This window comes from Quercus lobata, chromosome 8, assembly GCF_001633185.2.
Source record: "Quercus lobata isolate SW786 chromosome 8, ValleyOak3.0 Primary Assembly, whole genome shotgun sequence".
Lineage (NCBI taxonomy): Eukaryota > Viridiplantae > Streptophyta > Magnoliopsida > Fagales > Fagaceae > Quercus > Quercus lobata.
Window position 1 is genome coordinate 23,132,251 of NC_044911.1, and position 22,611 is coordinate 23,154,861.

Below are 22,611 nucleotides of genomic sequence, written 5' to 3' on the forward strand. Positions count from 1 at the left end.
CTTATGAGAAAAGAAGAAAGAAAAGGAAAAGAAGCTCATGTCAGAGGATTGAAGAAAGCTGAGCCGGGATCCTCAGAGACCACCAAAAGGCTCGAATCCTCCTAGGCGTGTAAGCACAGTCAACAAAAGATTAGGATAGTTCAAAAGAAAAGGACAAAAAAGAAACACAAGAAAACAAAGGAGAAGCCACGTCCTTCTCAAGCACCAAACAATCCAGCAAGAAAAGAGGAAAGAATCAACGACCTCTCATGGCGCAAGTGGGAAGTGCCTCGGGGAACCAGAATGAAGAAGTATAAAAAGGGAATAGCAGCGGAAGACTTTCAAACCGGCAGAATGAGATTCCGCCCGTCTAAGAAAAAAGATAAAGAAGAAGAACTGCCAAAAGTGGGATCGAGAAAGGCGTGACCTTAGCATGTTCCGAAATAGGTAGTCAGCCATAGACTTTCAAAGAAACCAAAACTAAAAGGAAGGAAAGGATGAAGAACAGGGAAACGGAACCTACTGAGCAACGGGCACAATACATGCTCTGTTGACCAGAGGACAAAACAGGGGAACCAACGGTTCCCCTGGGACTCCAGAATATCACTATAAAAAGGAGGGAAGGATTGCGAAGAAGGGCAGAGAAATTAGAAAGGGGAGAACCATTAATAAAATTCTGTCAAGAGGAGAAAACTCAGAGAAAATTAGTAGAATTATTTTCCGGTATCCTAGAAAAAGCCACTATAGCACATACTCGAACTCAAAAAGAATCAAATTTTGCAAGTCTTAAAGGTTAGAATAACCATTTAAGACTATAATTTTTGAGCTTGCTTGAACCTTGTATCACGTCTTAGTGAGCGTATTGTAATCGTAATAAAGAAAAATTCAATGAAATACTTTCCACTGATTTAAGGATCCCTAAACGTTACTTTGTGCTTTTATTATTTTGTTCTCTGCATTTACTATGCTATTTGATTTGTTGTTCAATACAAATATCCTTACTTGTCAATTTATATGTATTGTAGGAAGCATGCCCTGTGCACCACTTGATTCTTAAACAGCCCATTAGCTGCAGTGAATCAAAGCCCAGTCCACCAAACTACAACTATTCGGCCCGGGATCCTTGGGTCTGAGTGTTACGGAAAAAGCACTCTCACAACTTTCAACTGAAAATAATTTACACTTGGAAAAGATTTTACATAGAGCCAAACACAGCCTAAGTCATTAATGGAAAATGCCTAGATATATATTGTTGGCACACTTGAAGCTGACATAACTACTAAAATAATAATAATAATAATAATATATTTTTATTAACATTAAAAATGCTACATTAGTATCCGAATAAAAAATTAAATTATCAATTAAAGAAAAAATCTTAAAAAAAAAAAGGATTTGGATATAAAGATCTTGAGTATAAAGAACATGAACCCAAAAAAATTAAACCCAAATCAACAACCAAGATAGGGACGGTTTCAGCCAACAATTTCTGCTCAATGCAGAGCATGGCAAGCTTGTACGCTCTTATAATATTTCCATGATGCCAATAAGGGACCAAATTAACTACAATTTGAAAATAAGGGATCAAATTGACTATAACTCCAAAATATAAGAGTTAAAATGGAATCTTTGCCAATAAGTTGTTTTCGGCCAAAATTGCCAAATAACACCATTTTTCAAACATATTCATTAGTTAGCACATTTTCAAAACTATTTAAGAAACTAGTATCTTGAGTGTAATAAACTCAATTTTGGAATGCTAAATCGAGTACAATGAAATCAATTTCAACATCATGCAATAGCTGACATGGAAATTTGTCCACGTAGACATAGAACTCGAGTCAAATGGACTCAAGTTCTATCATACATAAATCGAGTTCGTAGGACTCGATTTAGTTTTGCTTCAAGAACTGATCAGAGACTTTGCTTTCTTGTTCTTCCTTTCCTTTTTTTACTTTCTCCAGATCAGAGTTCTTACTGTCCCACTCTCCACTTCCAAGCCCCAAAAATCCATGAACAAAACCAAATACAAACCCCAAAACAAATACCTGATCGGATCAGATCTTCTCCTTTAGCAAGATCTTCTCTAGAACTCCAACATGTTCTTCTACTCCACTGGAACGACAGCGACATCACTGGAGTGGCGGTGAGATACCACACCCACATTAAGTCCGATCCGATTTCCCTCGCCTGAAGCTTTCGCCGCTTGGGTTTAGTCAGAATCGCCACCTGGGTTGCTTCTCCTCTAGCAAGATCTTCTTTAGAACTCCAATGTGTTCTTCTCCTCCACTAGAGCGGCGGCAAGAAACCACACCCACATTAAGTCTAATCCAATTTCTTTTGCTTGAAGCCTTCGCCGCCATCGCCTAAAGCTTTCGCCGCCTGGTTTGCTTCATGTTTGCTTCTCTAGTGCTTTGTTGTTGTTAGTATCGAGTGGTAAGAATTGCTGGGTATTGAAATCGAGCCTTACTGACTTGATTTCAATTTAAAAGAATCAACTCTGCAAGGCTCGATTTTCATGCTTGACAAATTTCCACATCTACTGTAGCACGGTGTTGAAATCGAGTTCATCGTACTCGATTTAGCATTCTAAAATCAAGTTTAATAGACTCGAGATACTAGTTTTCTAAATAATTTGAAAACAATACTAACTAACAAATATGTTTGAAAAATGATGTTATCTAGCAATTTTTTCCGTTGTTTTTCCCTTTTACTTGGCCAATCAAAATTAGGCCGGAAGGCCACCACTGGCAATAATGGCAGCCCAAAGCCCTGTAGCATTGGGTTCAACGATTGCCCTATTTATTAACCAACAACAAGGCAAAAATGGCCCATTACCATCAATTTTGGAAATAATTTGCTCAGAAACACTGTTTTCGAACTATATAGCAATCTACCACTTTTTCGGGCCTATAGCGGCGTTTTCCTGAAAAAAATTTTTATAAGTCCCATAACAGGTTCAAGGGGCCCTATAGTGGCGTTTTTAAGCCCTATAGTGACGTTTTTGGGCCCTATAGCGGCGTTTTCCTGCAAAATTTTTTTGTAAGTCCCATAACAGTTTCAAGGGGCCCTATAGTGGCGTTTTTAAGCCCTATAGTGACGTTTTTGGGCCCTATAGCGGCGTTTTCCTGCAAAAAATTTTTTATAAGTCTCCATAACAGGTTCAAGGGGCCCTATAGTGGAGTTTTTTAAACCCTATAGTGACGTTTTCGGGCCCTATAGCGGCGTTTTCGGAAAAAGTGGTATTTCCCTAATTATTTCCGAAACAGTGCTCTGTTGCTAATTATTTCAAAAATTAATGCTAATGGGCCATTTTTGCCCCAACAACAAGCTCTACCACTTATCCAAAAAAAACAAGAAGCTCTACCAACCACCCAAAATAATAAAGAAAATAAGTAGAAGGTTTTTCCACTATACCCCTATAGCTCTATGCCTCTGCACAAACAGGCCTTTGCAAATACTAGTACTACTTTAAAGTTTAGAGTTTAGACGCAGAAATTGAAAGAAACGAAAAACTGATTTAAAAGGACATAAATAAACACATTTATTTACCAAGAACCTCTTACCTCAAGTCTACTTTTATATAAATATATATATATATATATATTTACGTGTTTTAACAATTAAATTATAGAAAATATTTATAAAAAAACGTTCATCCTTATAATATTAAGGTAGAGATCATTTTGTTCCTAAAAAAAAAAAAAGAGAGAGTAAAGATCATTTTGACACAATACTAAAAGATATGGACTATATTAAAACATTTGAAAAATCAGCAACACCAGACAGTATGTACTGTCATGCCTGAATGCATCAAGACAGATTGGAAAAGCTTAAAATTAATTTTGAATGAACAAAAAAAAAATTTGAAATTTTCATTTTAAACAGGGTCATTAATCCGCGAATGCACCAGTATATATCAATATATAAATGAACAAAATATTATCTAATCCAGCTTAAGAGCATAATGAGGAAGTCTGTACAATTTTTGTTTAGATACAGGACCCATGTCCCAGAAGCCAACAAATAAATGACTTGGACAGTGCAACTGTTAGTCTTATATGCAAGTACATATACAAAATACATAACAAATTTGATACTTTGTTATGATTGTTTTAGTGAAAAGAACAAAGGGAAGACTTTTTGATCCTCCTACTGTCACCACCCCTTTCTATACATGCTTCCCTCCTGTGGTCAATGCTTCAGATTTGCAAATGGGGCAGACATTCTTCACAAGCAGCCACTTCTGTAAGCAATTCGCATGGTACTCGTGACCACAATCAAGGATTCCAATCTTCTCTTGGCTCTTATAATCATCCTGCAAAACCCCACCAAAAAAACATAATGATACCAGTAAATTAGGAGAATGAATATCCCACGTAGAAAAATTAATACAGTATAATGAATTGTACATGACAATGCCAGGAAAACTTTACAGAAATATAACCAAATACAGTCCAAACTTCTCTATCACTAAACTGTTTGTTTTAAGATACCTGGCATATAATGCAAGAGTCAGCTTCCTGATCCGCAGAAGCTGCCTCCTCCAGATTGATATTAGGAGAAGATAATAAATAAGTTTTTGTCTTTAACTGCCTTGTGATAGCCTCCTCTGACAACCCAACACTTACATTGCCAATCCGTTCTCCCAACGCTAGAAGCTCCTGAAGATTTAAAATTTTCAAGTTAAGAAAGCTTTTATAGGAGTCAGCAAAATTCGTACAAAATCAAACCACATAAGCATTCTAGTTTAATATATCAAACATTAACACTATGCAAGTCTGTATCTTTCCATTATCTACACTAACTAGCTTTTCCCAGTAAGGACTATGACTAATTTAGCTTCCTCAGCTTACCTCATAAGAAAAGTGCTCTATGTCCAACCGCATTTCTCTGTGATGATCAATCAAATTTCCCATTTGATAAAATTCTGGCATCTCTAGTATGGCAGTTTCCTACACATCAACCAGAACAATTAATACCAATTTCTAAAAACAAGTAATATAAATAGTCATTGTTCACTAATATATACCATAAATTCCAAATAACAGACCAACCACTTATTTGAATGAAAGAATGACAGAAAAATGGCACAATTGGAGAGAATATTACATCAGCCTGCAGAACTCTCAATTGTGGAAGGTTGCGATGTCTAAGAGTTGCCTCAGGCGCAACTCCTCTGTGAGGACGGTATATCCGAAGCCCAGTTGGTGCAGCGGATCCGGGATGCCTATGACCCATCTCAAAACTGTTCTGAGCAGGAGTTGGAGTGCTGCGTGAAGAATTTGTGGAAACTCTATATGAAGGTGCAGCTACTTGGGGATGAAAGTTTATATTTGGGCTTCTCACTGCTTGCATTGGTGGGCTTGGATGATGATGACTGTGGTGCCGGTGGTTAATGGGAGGAGGATGCTGGAAACTAGGGGAACTTCTGTTGCTAGCTGTCTCATGATATCTCTGCACACCCATGCTCCGAGCCTCCATAGGACCTCCATTGACATTGCTCCCTGTAAGGAATATGAAAGAGAGAGGTATCTAATTAGTCCCAAATGAAGGTTGACTAGTGACAAACATAATAATAAGGCTCCATTGCCACAACAGAAATCTTCCACTCAGAAAACAGACGCTGACAGGGGAGGAACTGCTTTCATATTCTAAAATATAAACAGAAACAAAACAGGTTGAGAACACGTCAAAATCCACAAAACAAATTGAGATTTTTTTTTGCTTATTCCATCATGTAAACCTCTAAGAGCTTGTTGCAAATGATTGACCAAGATGAGTTTTCTGACATAAAATTACCACGATGGGAACAAATGGAACTGTGACAAGGAAAAACAAAAATAAGTTATTTACCATGCATATAAGGCATTGCAGGAGCCTGGTTCCAGGCTGAAGTACCTCCATCACCAGAATTACTGCTCAACTGTTGGTCCAACCAGAGAGTACCAGTTGGCTGAAAATGCTGACCCATATAATTTCCTTGAATCAAATGATTATGGTCATTAACCAAAAGAGAATCCATCCCAGTAGTACCTGGTCTGTTCCTCAAACTATTCTGGGGTCCTATTTCGATGAGTGATGGAGTAGTAGCAACCCCTCTGTACTGAGGCAGGGCAAAAGATGCAGCATCCATCACAGCAACCCCATCAGGATGCCTTATATTCGAGGGGGCGACTGAAGAACTAGAACCAGATGAGGCATTATTTTGTTGGAAACTCCCTGCAATTCCTTCAGCATATTTTCTCTTAAATGGACCCCTGCCATCATCCATAAAGTGAATGTTCCTTCCAAGCTCATCTGCAGAAACTCCAATGACTCCATAATTGCTGGCAGATGGCAACTGACCAGAGGTCCCATGACTTCGGGGCACAGGTAATGCCCCACTACCAGAGGAAGGTGTCATGTAAGAATAATAAAAGTTGGATGCAGGTGCAACGCCTAAGTCAAGATTATGATGATGCTGAATTCCATTGTACTGGGTCATCCCATAGATCATAGCATTGTCATAGTGCTCTCCTATATATTGGACATCAAGATTAGTTGCATTCCCTGAAGATGATACCATAGTTCGGATATTAGGTTGTCCAAAGTTTTCATTGGCCCCCAAAACAATACAGGGCTCAGAATGGAGATAATTCTGGCCTTGTTGATCCGCTAACATACTTCTATGCCCCATGTTGAACACCTGCTTTCAAGCCACAATGTTTGACAAAAATAAGTCAGATCAGTTGGAATGATGAACCATAACAACAAAAACAACAACAATAACTATAACTATAATTATTGGCAATTATGCACTACTTCAATATAGAAAAATAAAATGCATGTTCTATTACTCAACTCGTCAGGTGACTGACTATATGAACACAACACAAGATGAAAACTACAAATAGAAGAATAAACTTCAGCTTGTGTTACCTGACTTAACTCAGAAGATAGAAAATGGGATGTTAAAAATCTCAATACATTTTAGAAACAGAATCCAACTATAGCTTCCTGTGAAGCATCCCAAATTCCACCACAAGGATATAGCAGAAGGAATTCAACCTGCTAGGCTGCTATTATGTACTTATACCTACTTCAGCTCCATATTCCTTTTTCAAGATTTCATTCGAAAATTCATAGAAAATAGCAAAAATGCTGTCACAGAGGGTGAGAAGATCCTAAAGGAATATCCTAAAATTGTTTTTTTTTTTTTTTTTTAATTTAAAAAATGCACCTTTTCCTTTTTCAGATAAACAGCAGGAAGGAAGGAGGTGGAAAGGGGGGAAAAGAGCAGAAGAAGTGGGGGGGGAGGAGGAAGGAGTGAGAATTCTATAGAAAATGAGTCTGATGCATAAGTCCCCACTATGATATCTAAACCCAATTTAAACAATATCCGTGAGGATAAGTTCAAAAACCCACTTTGGAGGAGATTTCTTGAAGACAAAAGTCAAGAGCACTATGGTTGAAAGAGAAAGACATCAATATACGTTTTTTTTTTTCTTCATACATTGGCTAACTCCCATAGAATGGTCAATCATATGAGAGGCCTGAAGGTGGATGGTGCAATTTATGAGGGTGATGTGGCAATTTGGGATCAGATGATGCAATTTTATGAGAAATTATACAAGTAGACAGCGTCCTACAGTAGACAGTTTAGATTTTGCTTGCCTTGACGAGATTGATAGATGATCTCTTGACAGGAAATTTGATAGGGATGAAGTCATTCAGGTGCTGAAGGAGGTGGAGGGTGATAAGGCTCCCTGGTTGGACGGTGTTACTATGGAGGGATAGACAGATCCTTGACCCTGTTCTTATTGCTAATGAATGTCTTGACAGTAGATTGAAGTCTGGGGTGCCAGGGCTGATTTGTAGGCTGGATGTAGAGAAGGCTTTTGACCATGTAAGTTGGAGTTTTCTGCTGCAGATGTTAGAAAGAAGTGGGTTCTTTGCCAAATGGAGACAATGGATCTTCTTCTGCCTATCTACAATCCGTTTCTCCATCTTGATTAATGGCTCTCCTTGTGGATTCTTTGGTAACACCAGAGGTTTGAGGCAAGGTGATCCGTTGTCTCCATTGTTGTTTGTTTTGGTGATAGAAGCTCTTGGAAGAATGTTGGACAAAGCAGTTGATGAAGGACGCATGTCAAGATTTAGTGTGGGTAACTTGGAGGGAAGATCCAGGGCAGTGTCTCATCTCCTTTTTGTGGATGACACGCTAATTTTTTGTGAGGCTGATTTCGATCAGATTTTGATTCTTCGTATGATTCTTATCTGGTTTGAGGTGGTGTCGGGTCTAAAGATTAACCTGGGCAAGTCAGAATTTGTTCCGGTTGGGGTAGTCCATAATATTGACCTTTTCCTGGTCGTTCTTGGCTGCAAGCAGGGTTCTCTCCCAATGAAATATCTGGGTCTTCCTTTGGGTGCTAAATTCAAGAAAAGACTATATGGAATCCAATTCTGGAGAAAATGAAGAAGAGATTAGCAGGTTGGAAACGCTTATATTTATCCAAGGGAGGTAGAGTCACCCTAATCAAAAGCACCCTATCTAATTTACCCACTTACTTTCTATCTTTATTTCCTATACCTGCTAGTGTGGCTAATCGAATTGAGAGGCTCTAGCGGAATTTCTTATGGGGCAGTTTTGGAGATGATCCTAAAATTCATTTGGTTAAATGAGCTACTGTTTGTGCTCCTATTTCTTCGGGTGGCTTAGGGATAAGGAAGATAAGACTTTTCAATGAAGTTTTACTTGGGAAGTGGCTTTGGAGATTTGGGATTGAGAAAGATGCCCTTTGGAGACAAGTGTTAGAGATGAAATATGGATGTGTGGGGGTCTGGTGTACCAGATCTGTGAATGGTCCTTATGGTGTTGGTTTATGGAAAAATATCAGTCAGGGATGGCCTTCTTTCTCACGCCATATTCTGTGTGATATTGGTGATGGGTCTAGAGTGAAGTTTTGGCGAGACCAATGGTGTGGAGAGACTTCTCTTGCTGTTAGATATCCTGACTTGTTCAGATTTTGCAGGAATAAGGATGCCAATGTGGCTGAGCTTATGAAGTCCGCCAATGGTGTCCTCTTTTGGGATGTGAGATTCTTTAGGGGGGGGTGCATGATCGGGATCTAGAGGCTATGTCAGACTTCATGGAAACCATTTATGCTTCTCCTTTAAGGGGGCTAGGTGAGGATGAAATGTGTTAGATACCTAGCAAACATAAGGGTTTCAGGGTTAGTGATTATTATAAAATTTTAGTTGGCAACACTTTCTTTGGTTTTCCTTGGAAAAGTATTTGGAAGCAGAAGATTCTCTCTAGAGTAGCTTTCTTTGTTTGGACTGCTGCCTTAGGGAAATGCTTGACGATTGATAATTTACGAAAGAGGAAGGTGTGGATTTTGGATTGGTGCTACATGTGAAAGAGAAACGGTGAATCAGTTGACCATCTATTCCTTCATTGTCCTTTTGCTATGGATCTATGGTCTATGGTTTTGGGCCTATTTGGAGTAACTTGGGTTATGCCACACACAGTTTTGGGGCTGTTAGGGTGTTGGCAAGGCAACTTTGGTCACCATAGAAATGGTTATATTTGGTCCATCATTCCTCATTGCTTAATGTGGTGTATTTGGAGGGAGAGAAATAATAGATGTTTCGAAGATATTGAGAGATCTATTCTGGACCACAAGCTTCTCTTTTTTAGAACTTTAAGGGATTGGTTATTTGCTTTGCAAAAACAATCATTCCCTTCTTTTATTGATTTCCTAGACTCTTGCAATTTTTGTATTTGATTTCTTATCCCTTGTTCACTCCCTGTGTACTAGGGTGTTCCTTTTTTATATCAATATAATCTTATTACTTATAAAAAAAAAAAGGATGTGATGGCTTGGTTTACATATTCTCATAGACATTGTGTCTTTGAAAAATCTCTTAATGCCACTTTTCTATTTTTAATACCAAAGAAGCATAATTAAGGATTTTCTTCCTATTAGTCTTTCGGGAGTGTGGATAGAATTTTAGCAAAGGTTTCGGCTACTAGACTTCAACCCATCTTGGATAAATTTATTTATGATTCCCGTCGTGGGGTTGAGTATATCTCATCTTCTCTTTGCTGACGACACTATTTTATTTGATGGTGCTTCTAGGGAGCAATTATTATACATAAGGATGGTGCTTTTTTTGGAAGCTGTCACAGGCTTGAAAGTCAATGTTGGAGTCAAATTGTCCCTATGAGTGAGGTGGGCAATGTGAATGCTCTAGTAGATATTTTGTGTTGCAAAGTTGGGGGCTCATTTCAAGGCTACATTGATATGGAATCCTACCTTAGAGAAGATGGATAGAAAGTTATCTAGCTGGAAATATTTATATTTGTCAACGGGTGGTAGACTGACTTTGTTAAAAAGTAAGTTTTCAAGCCTTCCAACTTATTATCTATATCTGTACACTGTTCCTAAATTTGCGGCTTATAGATAAGAAAGGATTCAAAGAAATTTCTTGTGGGGGGCATCAAAGGAGGAATTCAAGTACCCGCTAGTGGCATGGAGTATGGATTGTTCGCCTATTGAGGTTGGTGGCTTGGGGATTAGGAGAATTGGGAACTTTAACCAAGCTTTACTTGGTAAAGATTGGCATTTTGGGCAGGAAGTTAACCATTTGAGGTGTCAAGTGATTGCAACCAAATATGGTGAGGATATAGGGGTTGGTGTGCATGAGAATGGTAGAGGGACTCATGGTTATGGGTTGTGGTGAAGCATAGAGCAAGTGGGGTTGATTTCTTTATGCGTGTGGTTTATGAGGTGGGAGAAGGTAATTGTATTCTGTTTTGGTATGATCCTTGGAGTGGGCATCTTCCTTTAAAGGATCTTTACCTTGCTTTGTTTGTGTTCATTTGATATGGAAGCTTTGACTTCTGATGTGCTGACTTCTCCTCCATATGGGGGAGTAGGAGCTGGAATTTGTAGTTCCATAAAACTCTTCACGATTGGGAGTTGAGGGTCGTGCATTCTTTCTTTGAGCTTATTTATTCCAAGCTGCCAAGGGAGGAGGGAGTGATAGAATGCCATGGAGGTTAACTAGGGTGTGGTACTTTTGATGTCCACTCCTATTATAATTCTATTTGTTGCACCCTCACTATTTCTTTCCCTTAGAAGAGCATTTAGCATGTTAAGATCCCCCAAGAGGGTGTCTTTCTTTCTGTGGACAGCAGTGTGGGGCCAGATTCTCAAAATAGATAATCTTGTTAGGAGGGGTTTTTTCCTAGCCAATCAACATTGTATGTGTAAGTGTTTTGAGGAATCGGTGGATCATCTTTTGCTTCATTGTGAGTTTGCTCATGAGTTTTGGAGTGTAGTGTTTCAGATGTTTGGAATTCAGTGGGTGATGCCAGAGAAGGTTGTCTCTCTTTTGTTTGGTTGCGAAATTGGTTGGGGAAACATTTTTTGAATGTTCAAATTTGGTGCCAGTGTGTCTGATGTGGTTAGCGTGGACAGATGGAACAGCCGGAACAGCCACATCTTTGAGGATGTTGAGAGACCTTTTGATCATTAAAAGTCCTTGCTAATTCAGACCATGTTTGATTGGTCTTGGATTTGAGGTTTTACATGCTGTACTTCCATTTTTTTTTTTCCAGCATTCATTCTATTAGTTTATCTCATTGATTTGATTCTAATTGTTTTAGATACTTAGTGTTCACCAATGTGAACATAAAGTTCTGGTTTCTTTATCAATAAATTCTTATTACTTATCAAAAAACTGATCAGTATGAGAAGAATCCATAAAGATCCTGCTCCCTTTAGGTCCAAATATAAGTTGATCTCTAATATAGGAGCTACTATGTTATAAGCTTTGGTTACCTATATACCTCTCAAAGGGACAAGTATATGATTTACTTCATCAAGAGACATAATAAACACTTATGCTCTACCCAATCATACAAGCAACTATGAAACAGAACCTAAATATCATTTACATTTATACCAAATATGATAATGAGATTTCGAATGAATAAACATTAGTAAACCTTTTACAAACAAACAATGCATGTCAATAATAATCTGCTTGTGATATAAAAATTTAAAAAAAGTTCCAATGCTTCCTGCCTAGTATTTCTAAAAGGCTTACATTTTATGATATAATCTTCTGTTTCTCCTTTTCTATGTCTACAGTAATTAACAACGAAACCTTGACTGGAACCAACCAACAAAAAGAATCTTGCTCACCAAAACTAAACCCATAGAAAGGAAAGGTTTTGCAAACCATTCAGGTTCCAACTACTCAAAGGACTTATATTTGTATTCAACCAACATCAACTATGATTGTTTAAAAAGCAGATTTTTATATAAAGGGGCAAAATCAAACTTGCAAAAGCCAATAAATAAATAAGAATATATATATATATATATATATGAAATACGGACTATTTTTTTTACCGAATTATAGGATACCCAGAAGAAAAGTCATCACAAAATTCCAAAAAAAAAAAAAAAAGAAAAAAGAATCTCCACTGTTCTTCTTCTCTACCCAGTTTCCAGATAATTATACATGCAGATAATGAGACCCATTAATTATTTTAAAAAAAAAAATTTACCGTCATATAGTTAAAAATCATGTTGCACTCTTGAGAAAAAAGAAATTGCAAAAAATAAAAGAACTTGAAATATTGACACAATTTTTAACTAATTCTAAGATACCCACAAGAAAACTTATCACAAAATTCAAAAAGAAAATTATAAATTCGTTCAACTTTATTCTTTTTTCTCCAGTTTCCAGGTAACGGTAACCAAAACCCATTACTTAAATTTTAAAAGAAAAAATTATACTTTTTTATTTTTATTTTTTATTAACGATCATGTTGAAATAAAAAATAAAAAATAAAAAGAAAAACTTGATACTAGCTTTAATAAAATCACACATACCCAGAAGAAAATTTATCACAATATTGAAACCCATCACTTTAAAATTTACAAAATAAAAAAAAAAAAAAGACTCTTAATGTTATCTTGTTAACGATCATGTTGGAATTCAAAAACAGGAACAACACACGAAATCTTGAATACCCAGAAGAGAAAGTCTAAGAAAAATTGAAACCCATTGTTCACAACAAAAATTTCCTTCACCTTGCTTCTTGTATCCCAACTCTTCCAGATAACCAAACCCAACCCATTATTTAAAATCCACAAAAAAAAAAAAAAAAAAAAGACTTTACCGTTATCTTGTTAACGATCATGTTGAAAAATTAAGAAAAAATATGAAGACATCGCAGGAATACAGAAACTCACCTATGATCGTAGAAAGGGCGATCGACGATCTCAGAGAGAAAGAGAAAGAGAGAGAGAGAGAAACGCCTTCTTTGGTTTTGTTTTGTTTTTTTATTTTATATTTTATTTTATTTGGTTTTTCTAATCGGAGTTCTATTTTATAGCAGTTTCGTACTTTATTAAATTAAATAAAATGTTTTAATTTCTGAACCAAGCACCGAGTAATGGTGAACGCGTTTTAAAACAGCGTGTATTGCACGTGCCTCTAAAACGGCGTGGTATAATCATGGAAGAAATTAAGAAAAACTCAAAAAATAATAATAAAACACTCAATTATTGACTAATAAGAAGAAAAAAATAAAATAAAATATTTTATATTATTTAACTGTTAGGATAATTTAATTTTAGTTAAAATTATATTACCTTTTTTTTGAAGAAATTAAAAATATACTCTAAATAAAATTTTATTTTTCAAATTAGTTGTTAGAATGGTTTAATTTAATAAAACATTATTATCTAATTTTCAATAAATTTAAAATTCGCTCCAATTAAAGTTCTATTACCAAAAATTTTAAGAAAACTAGTATCATCACATGCAATTTGCGCATGCAATGAATTTTTTTTTTTTATTATTATTAAGTTTAGTGAAAACATTGGGATTAGTAGTCCTATTTTATAGCCCAAAAAAAAAAAAAAACTGTCTTTATTTTTTATATATAATTTTATTTTGAAAATTGAATTTATAAGTGGATAAAATAATTTGAAAATCAATAAAGAGTGGTCCAATTTTTTAGGTAATGTTTTAGTGGGAGTTAGAGTTATATTTTTACCAGATTATCTTTTAGTTTTATTTCTACATAACATAAGGGTGCAGGGATATTTTTTAACAAAAAAAATGAGAATCTCAAACAGAATAATTAAATAGTTGTAAAGATTAAAATAAATTTTGATATTTAATTCAATTATTTTAATCATTTATCATAATTTTATATTTTAATCATAGTTATTAAATCCGTACCAAAACACCAGTTAAACCATGAAACTTGTGAACCAAAATATTATATAGAATGGTTTGGTATAAAATACCAAATATGCAATGATCCATTATCAAACCGTTTAAACCAATAAATTGCACAAGTTAATCTTTTTAACATGGGGATAAAAGAAAAAAAAAAATACCATGTGTATATGTGAAAAAAACTCAAGAAGACTAAACCAAACTACTATATTCACTTAACCTTGAAATCATCAATTGTATTTGGAGATTTAAATAATCAGCTAAAATTTTATTTTGAATTTCTTTGAGATTTGGTTTTTTTTTTTTTTTTTCTTTTTTAATGGGTTGTTTAAGATATGTTGTTTCAGAACTTTTGGACTATATAACTTGGCTATTGGATGATTTATGTGAATTATGTGTTTTTATTTATTTATATTCTCTAACTTTATGTTATATGATGTAATTTTTTATAGTTATAATTTATTAATTTACCTAAATGGAGTATTTTTATTTTTATTTTAGTTGCTTTTTATAATTATAATATATTATTTAATTAATTAATAAACCTACAATTCAACCAATAAACTACTAGTTGAACCAATGAATTAGTGAACCAATTCTATAGTCTGATCGACTTTCAGTACAATTTTGATAACTATGATTTTAATATGATAACTCTTACATTATAAATATTGTCCTTGTGTCAAGTGAATTATTATTATTAATTTAGAGTTTCAAGTGGCTTACTAATATTTGTAAAATATATTTTTAGATAAAACTTTTAAGTAATCTATGAATCACACAAGTATACTACTAGAACTAGTAAGAAGGTAAACTAACTTATAATAATAGGTCAAATTTTTTACCTAACCACACTTGAGCAAAGTATATATTAATTAAATGCAAAAGTGAATGAGATATTTTTCTATATCTAATAGTAAGTAATAACTAACTAGCTTCATTACATGCGCTCCACACATGTGATGAGGCTCTTTTTTTATTTTATTTTGAGTTTAACATAATTTTTCAATTTAAATTTATCTTCTGTTAATGAGGTTATATAGGAAGAAATTTTAAAGAAACTAAAATTTAGAATTTGAAATTGAGTAAACTATTGGGTTTAGTGTGTGCTAATTTTTAGGAAAAAAAGTTCCTCAGCAATTTATTAAGTACTCCCGGAGTACCATAAATGCGTAGTCTCTTTTCTCACATAAACGGTAGGTCTCACCATGAATTTAATTAGTGGGACCCACCATTCATGTGAGATGAGGGAATACGCATTTATGATACTACGGGAATACACAATAATTTCCCAAGCTTCTCTTGTAGTTTTTTTTTTATTTATAATTGTGTTGAATTACAATTTTAACCTTATTTTTTTTATTTTTTAAGAATAAGGATTATCTAATTAGATTAGATGTATTTTTGGTATTTTAAAAAACCATAACTAACTTTCTGAATCCTCTTAATATATATAGAAGATAACCAAGACACGATTTTGAGTGCTTGTATCAACCAAAGTAACCATTCATAAGTGCCTTGTCAAGGGCAACTCTTCATTGCTTATAATTATTGCCTCCGTATTTATTTTATTTTTTACATTTTTTTACACCATTATTAAGAAATTCACAAGAAATCTCCAAGTTTGCTTCTTTGTAAAATTTTTGGCTAAGTTGTATCCTGGGACAAGTTTGCGAACACTTGTGTGAGTGGAAATATTGTTAATTTCATTGTTTAGCCAAGAATTTCCCAACATCATTTTTGGTCCCAACCTTTGCCCCATATTTCAAAAAAAATCCCTAAGATTTTAAATGTGTCATTTAGTCCTGAACTATTTGTTATTGTGTCAAAATAATCTTTATTGTTAAATAATGGATAGAAAAGTTTGACATGGCTAACTGAGATATTAAAATATCCTGCTTATGCTGAATGGATGCCAACTACAATGACATGTGGCATTTATGGAGAAAAAAAAAAAAATGTAAAACAACTCTCATACACACATGAGGATTAGCTAGATATGCTAGTAAATTTTTTTTTTTTTTTTTTGAATGAAAAAAGTGGGTTTTCATTGTGGACTCATTGACCCTTTATCATATTACGGTAATGGGTAATATCACGTGTATTACTAGGGCCTTATTGGGACTGTAAGAACCAAGTATAAGACTTCTGGGCCTTAGATCACTTGGGCTCACAATTTATTTGTAGTGGGTTTAAGGATTTCCTACTATGGGTCGTTCTCGGCAGAGAGACTCAAAGCAACGCCCAGTTGATATTCACTCACTAGACTCTTTTCTCTCAAATTTTCTGAACCCCTTCTTCTCCCAACTTTCTTCTATTTATAGCCAAGGTAAGTGGGGAGATTATGATATCAGCCACCGTTTGTGCTACTGAAGGTCCAATATTATTTGATTTAAGTGGATGTTTAGGTGAGAGGGCGGTGCTGCATTTATGATCTTGGAACTTGATTTCATCTGGACCGATTATGTTCGGCAACTCAGTCTCCCGTGCATACCACATTTTCTCGGGAACGATTCATATACTTGACCGGGAACGTTTGACCGATCACCTCTTGGAACTTAATGCCCTACACTTGTCTGTGTATTAAGGAAACTTCAAAGAGGGCGCAGGATAACTGGACCTTTCTACTGGGCCTGCGCCCAAGACCAGTATGGGACTAGGCCCAAGGCCTGTATGGCCCTGGGATCTCGGCGCTGTACAATCGGGACTGGGCCTAGGGCCTGTATGGGCCTGGGATCTTGGTGTCGTACAATAGCCCCCCCTTGATTCATACTCGATCGCCGAGAAGAATCAAGGAGCCGCTTGGGCCTTTTGACCTCGGGAATCTTTTAACCTGGGACTTATGACTGTTACTTCTTATTAATATTCATCTCAAAAGACGCGCCGTTTCGCGGCGCCAGGCGCAGTCGTCATTATTGCCTGACGATTCGTGAACCGAAGCGGCGCGCGAATCGATTACGCTTGGCATTCGCTGGGTTGTTCGTAAATTGTGCCCATTTATTGCTTGATTAAGCGCTTCTTCTTCCCCCATTTCTTTTTGGCTCTATAAATAGTCCCCCTCTGAACACCATTCCATTTTTCCTTCACCTCTGATCTTTAGTGCTTACTTCTCTGCCGACCACATTTCTGTGTGCTTGCTTGCCCAGTGTTCTTTTCCTCCTTAAAACCCAAAGTAAGTTTTTCTTCCCCTTCCTGTTCCTTCAACTTTATTTCTTTGAATTCACTTCTATAGTTTTAGGCGTTATAGATGGGTTACTCTTACCTTCTCGAATCCCCGGCTGCTTTGGCCACCTTTAGGAATAAATTTAACATTCCCAATGACGTGGATGTGGCTTATTGCCATGAGAGTGATATTGAACTCCACCGAGGGCAGGGTACAACCTTCTTTCCTTTGATGTCCATTTTAGAAGGTGGGTTCAGGTTCCCCGTAAATGCTCTCTTGATAAACACACTCACTTACTATGGGCTGTGCCCTGACCAGCTTCCCCCCAATTTTTACCGGGTAGTTAGTTGTGTCAGTAAGTTGAACCACACCTTTAACTTACAGTTAAACCACCATGACATTAACCAAATGTATAGCCTATGTGGGAGCAAAGCCACCAATTATTACCTAAAGACAAGAGATGCACGGGTACGGCTGATATCATGCCTACCTGATTCGAACAGGACCGCCGGGGAGTTCATTAGGGTGCGCGGCAATTGGTTTGTCGGGGAGATCCCTTGCCCCCTTACACGGCGTGAAGTGGGTTCGTACCATCCCCTTCATATAATTGCTTTCCTCCACCTCTCATTTTCTTCTTATTGGAGTAAAAAAGTTTATTATTAGAGACTAATGCGTCACCTGTTCTTTTGCAGACGGCAAAGTGTTTGTGCAGGACCTCAGAGCCGTCCACGCCAAAGATTTAAACTTCGTCCTCCATTCTGAGATATACGTGCATTGGGACGGACAACTCCGGGCCTCGCACTTGATCCTCGGAGTGGAGCCGGTTTATTCTACTTAGTAGCCTTTCAAGCAGGCACTGATAGTTGACAGTCCCCTGTTATCGTATATAGACGTCCAGTACGTAAACTTTTTGCCGCCGAAGCTTACAACCGGGGAAGCAAGGGAATTTGGTCGGCGGTTTACTTGCGCGGACAAGCTAGCCCCTTTGCGAGACGAATCCGCTGGACAAGCATCCCGGCGCCTCAGGGAGATAGCCCACGAAGCCATACAGCAAGAAGGCCGAGCGCAAGAGCAGCCTATTCCCGAGAATCCAGCTGCCGTGTCTCAACAACAAGTGACAGAAGCGGCTGCCCTGCTAGCTGAAGCTATCTAACCTAGCGGAAGGATGGTATCAAGGAAGGTGATGACGATAGAACGGTTCGTGCCCAGTGCCCGGCAACCCAATCAGCCCCCGCCTTCCCAGGGCCGGGGTCAAGCGCCTCAGCCCTCACCCTCCACGCAGGCCGGACGTGCCCGAAAGAAACAAAAAGTCACCGAACAACCTTCCACGGGCCCGGGAGATGCCGCTATCCAGACTCCTCCCCGACCAACAGGTGGAATCGTTATCCACGAGCCGCCAACCGAAGCTGGCACGGGGGGCGCGTCCTCCTCCCAAGTGGCTCCAGCGTGGGAGCCAAAACTCCTTCTGGACGGCAAGCCATTGCCCTCAACCGCCTGCATTCGGATGTGGGATAAGGGCGAGGGCGGCCGTATTGCCCAAACTTTGGCTGAAGCTCTCCAACTTCCCGAGGACGTGCATGCTTTTGAGGATGGATCCAAGGAGTCTGTGGGGCGCCGGTTAGAGTGGCACGCCATTGCGGTAATTCTTTTGTCTATCTACTCCTTCATATAGATTTCCTTTTGTTTCTTTTCTAACCTTTGTGCTTGCTAGGCCGCTCAAATGGCTCATATTGTGGCTGCCCGGGCACGGGAGCTTGCCGAGGAGAACGAGCGCAAGAAGGAGGCGCGGGAGTCAGCGATGAAAACGGCTAAGGAAAAGCTGAAAGCTGCTGAGTCTGCTGAGAAAAAGGTTGCTACTGCGGAGAAGAACCGGGCATTGGCCGAGAAAAGGTATGCGGAGCTCCTGACTCAGCAGAATGAGACGGAGGTCAAGCTAGCCAAAGCCATTAGCCTTAACACCTCCAACGCCGAGGAGATTGCCGACCTCAGGGCAGGCTTGGCGGCCACAGAGCAAAAATGGTACGACGTCGGTTTTGCTGATGCCGAAAATTCTGCAGAGCCGGTAGTGGCTCGGGCTCGGAATATGGGCTTTGAGGCCGGGTGGTTTGCTGCTTTCCAAGCAATGGGAGTTCCCGAGGACTCGCATCTGAGAGACCCCGGCCAAATTCCATTCCTGAGCCCTGCTCCTGCCGCCCAGGATGCCCCGGTTGCTATTGACGAGGAGGAGACGGCCAGTATGAGGGAGCTGGTTGAAAAAATCGATGCCCACGCCGAGCCCGAGGAAATGGAAGCCACCAGTATCCCGACTGTGCAGGAGCTTCTCGGTGAGGATCCGCCTTTCCCCCTGGCCATCCAGTAGGAAGTGACACCGCCGACCCAACCTCCCAGCTAATTTTACTTTTATTTGCTAGTTTATTTTTATTTTGTTAGTTTTATTTGCCTATGTCACCGGGATGTGGTGACTGAACAATTGCCTTAATTTGTTGGTTTTATTTGCCCACGTCACTGGGATGTGGTGACTGAACAATTGCCTTTATTTGTTTAATTAGTAGTCCGTTTTCTTTTTCCGTTTCAATTTGTTGAATGAATTTATATCTATTTATGTGTCTTGCTTGAATCATGCCAGTGCTATGGCCGCTTAATAGAATGGTACCCCCGAAAACCTGTTGTGCGGCGCTTTGTGTAATTTGAGAGCGCTAATTGATTTAGTATTTGTAAAAGGGTTAGATTTTCATCAGGCTTTGGTTTGACCGAGAATCGTGTTTTCGTCCTTGGAGTATTCGCTTGTTAGGTTTCCGCCTGTTCGGAGATTTGAGTTTAACCGAGAATCAGGTTTCTGTCCTTAGAGATTTATTTGTAAGGTTTCCACCTGCTCGGCGATATTGATCAAGTCGAGGGTCAGGTTTCTGTCCTTAGTGGTTTATTTGTAAGGTTTCCACATGCTCGGCGATATTGATCGAGCCGAGGGTCAGGTTTCTGTCCTTAGTGATTTATTTGTAAGGTTTCCACCTGCTCGGCGATATTGATCGAGCCGAGAGTCAGGTTTCTGTCCTTAGAGATTTATTTGTAAGGTTTCTACCTGCTCGGCGATATTGATCGAGCCGAGGGTCAGGTTTCTGTCCTTAGTGATTTATTTGTAAGGTTTCCACCTGCTCGGCGATATTGATCGAGCCGAGGGTCAGGTTTCTGTCCTTAGTGATTTATTTGTAAGGTTTCCACCTGCTCGGCGATATTGATCGAGCCGAGGGTCAGGTTTCTGTCCTTAGAGATTTATTTGTAAGGTTTCCACCTGCTCGGCGATATTGATCGAGCCGAGGGTCAGGTTTCTGTCCTTAGTGATTTATTTGTAAGGTTTCCACCTGCTCGGCGATATTGATCGAGCCGAGGGTCAGGTTTCTGTCCTTAGTGAATTATTTGTAAGGTTTCCACCTGCTCGGCGATATTAATCGAGCCGAGGGTCAGGTTTCTGTCCTTATTTGTAATTCTCTTGGTGCGTGGTTACGGAGTCAAAAACAGCATATACAAAAAGTTCATCATGCTCTTAATTTCAATGGAATACAAGTTCTGGCTTACACTGATGATTATGCGTAGAATTTTTCCAAGTTGTTGGCGTTCCATGGTCGGGGGAGCGGCCTCTCTTCGAGGTCTTCCAAGTAGTAGGCCCCTGCACCCGCGATGGCTGTGACTATGTATGGTCCCTCCCAACTCTGAGCAAGCTTCCCTGCAGCTATGTCCTGCATGTTCCCCACTACCCTTCTTAACACTAGTTCCCCGGCACTGAATTCCCTGCCCTTTACATTTCGGTTGTACCTTTGGGCCAGCTTCTACTGATACTCGGCAAGCCGTACGGTCGCGGCTTCTCTGCATTCTTCTAGCCAATCCAAATGCTCCATCATCAGGTCGGCGTTCTGTACGGGGTCAAACCCGGCAACTCGTGCATTACATAAGCTCACCTCGGTTGGTATCACTGCTTCTGCTCCGTATGTCAGAGAAAACGGGGTTTCCCCCGTGGATCTCCTGGGGGTCGTGCGGTAGGCCCACAATACACTGGGTAGCTCTTCTGCCCATCTTCCTTTCGCTCCATCCAACCTTCTCTTGAGCCCGTTCAAAATAGTCTTGTTTACTGCTTCAGCTTGGCCGTTGTTTTGTGGGTATGCCGGGGTTGAATACTTGTTCTTGATGCCGAGCTCGCTGCAAAAGGTCCGAAAAGCGTTGCTGTCGAACTATAGCCCACTGTCTGTCACTAGCGAATTCGGCACCCCAAACCTTGTGACTATGTTTTTCCATACAAATTTTTTCACGTCAGTATCCCGGATATTAGCCAAGGCTTCAGCTTCAGCCCACTTTGTGAAGTAATCTACAACCACCAACACAAAACGGCGGTTCCCCGTTGCTCGGGGGAATGGCCCGAGGATGTCAAGCCCCCATTGTGCAAATGGCCACGGGCTGCTGACAGGATTTAGACGTCCTGCAGGCTGATGGATCATTGGGGCGTGCTTTTGACACTGTTCACAACTCCGAACGTATTCGGCGGCATCCTTCTGCATCTGTGGCCACCAAAACCCCTGTGTCATCGCTCTGTGTGCTAAAGATCGTCCCCCAGCATGCCCGCCGCACACTCCCTCATGCAGCTCGGTCAGAAGCTCTTTGACTCTTTCGGGATGTAGGCACAAGAGGTAAGGGCCTACGAAGGACCTTCGGTACAACTTTCGGTCCGAAGACAGCCAGTACCTGGGAGCCATTCGTCGAATCTTGTTGGCCTCGGCCTCATCCTCTGGAACTTTATCTTCGGCAAGGAAGTCTATGATCGGGTTCATCCAACATGGACCAGCCACTGCCACCTGCGCAACCTCTACTCCGGCCTGGTCGGGAACACTCTTCACGCAGATGCTTGGCTCCCTTACAAGTTCTATCGTGATAAGCCTCGGTGTGTCCTCGGTAGCCGATGAGGCTAACTTGGCAAGAGAGTCAGCGTGCTTGTTTTGTGACTGGGCTACCTGGGATATCTTTACAGTTCCAAACTGGCCGATAATCTGCTTTGCCGTACTTAGATAAGCTTTCATTCGGGGATCCCGAGCCTCGAAGTCCCCAGTGATCTGATAAACAATCAGCCGAGAGTCCGAGTAGATCTCTACGTCCTTTGCGCCCAGATGCAATACTGCCCTTAACCCGGCCAGTAGGGTTTCATATTCGGCTTCGTTGTTCGAGGCTTTGAA

General features: G+C 39.2%; 1 protein-coding gene across 2 annotated transcripts; it reads right to left on the bottom strand.

Moving 5' to 3' along the window:
* Positions 1-3,872: 3,872 nt before the first annotated feature.
* Positions 3,873-13,333, bottom strand: LOC115955827 (probable E3 ubiquitin-protein ligase ZFP1). 2 transcript variants are annotated; one of them, XM_031074187.1, is made up of 7 exons: positions 13,236-13,333; positions 7,636-8,424; positions 5,836-6,667; positions 5,092-5,486; positions 4,836-4,934; positions 4,476-4,643; positions 3,873-4,297 (listed from the first exon to the last, which is right to left on the bottom strand). In XM_031074187.1, the coding sequence occupies exons 2-7, from the start codon at positions 8,107-8,109 to the stop codon at positions 4,151-4,153; spliced, it is 2,115 nt and encodes a 704-aa protein (XP_030930047.1). In that variant the 5' UTR covers positions 8,110-8,424; positions 13,236-13,333; the 3' UTR covers positions 3,873-4,150. The 2 variants fall into 2 exon arrangements, with proteins under 2 accessions (XP_030930047.1, XP_030930048.1); XM_031074188.1 differs by lacking the exon at positions 7,636-8,424.
* Between the last annotated feature and the right edge of the window lie 9,278 nt (positions 13,334-22,611).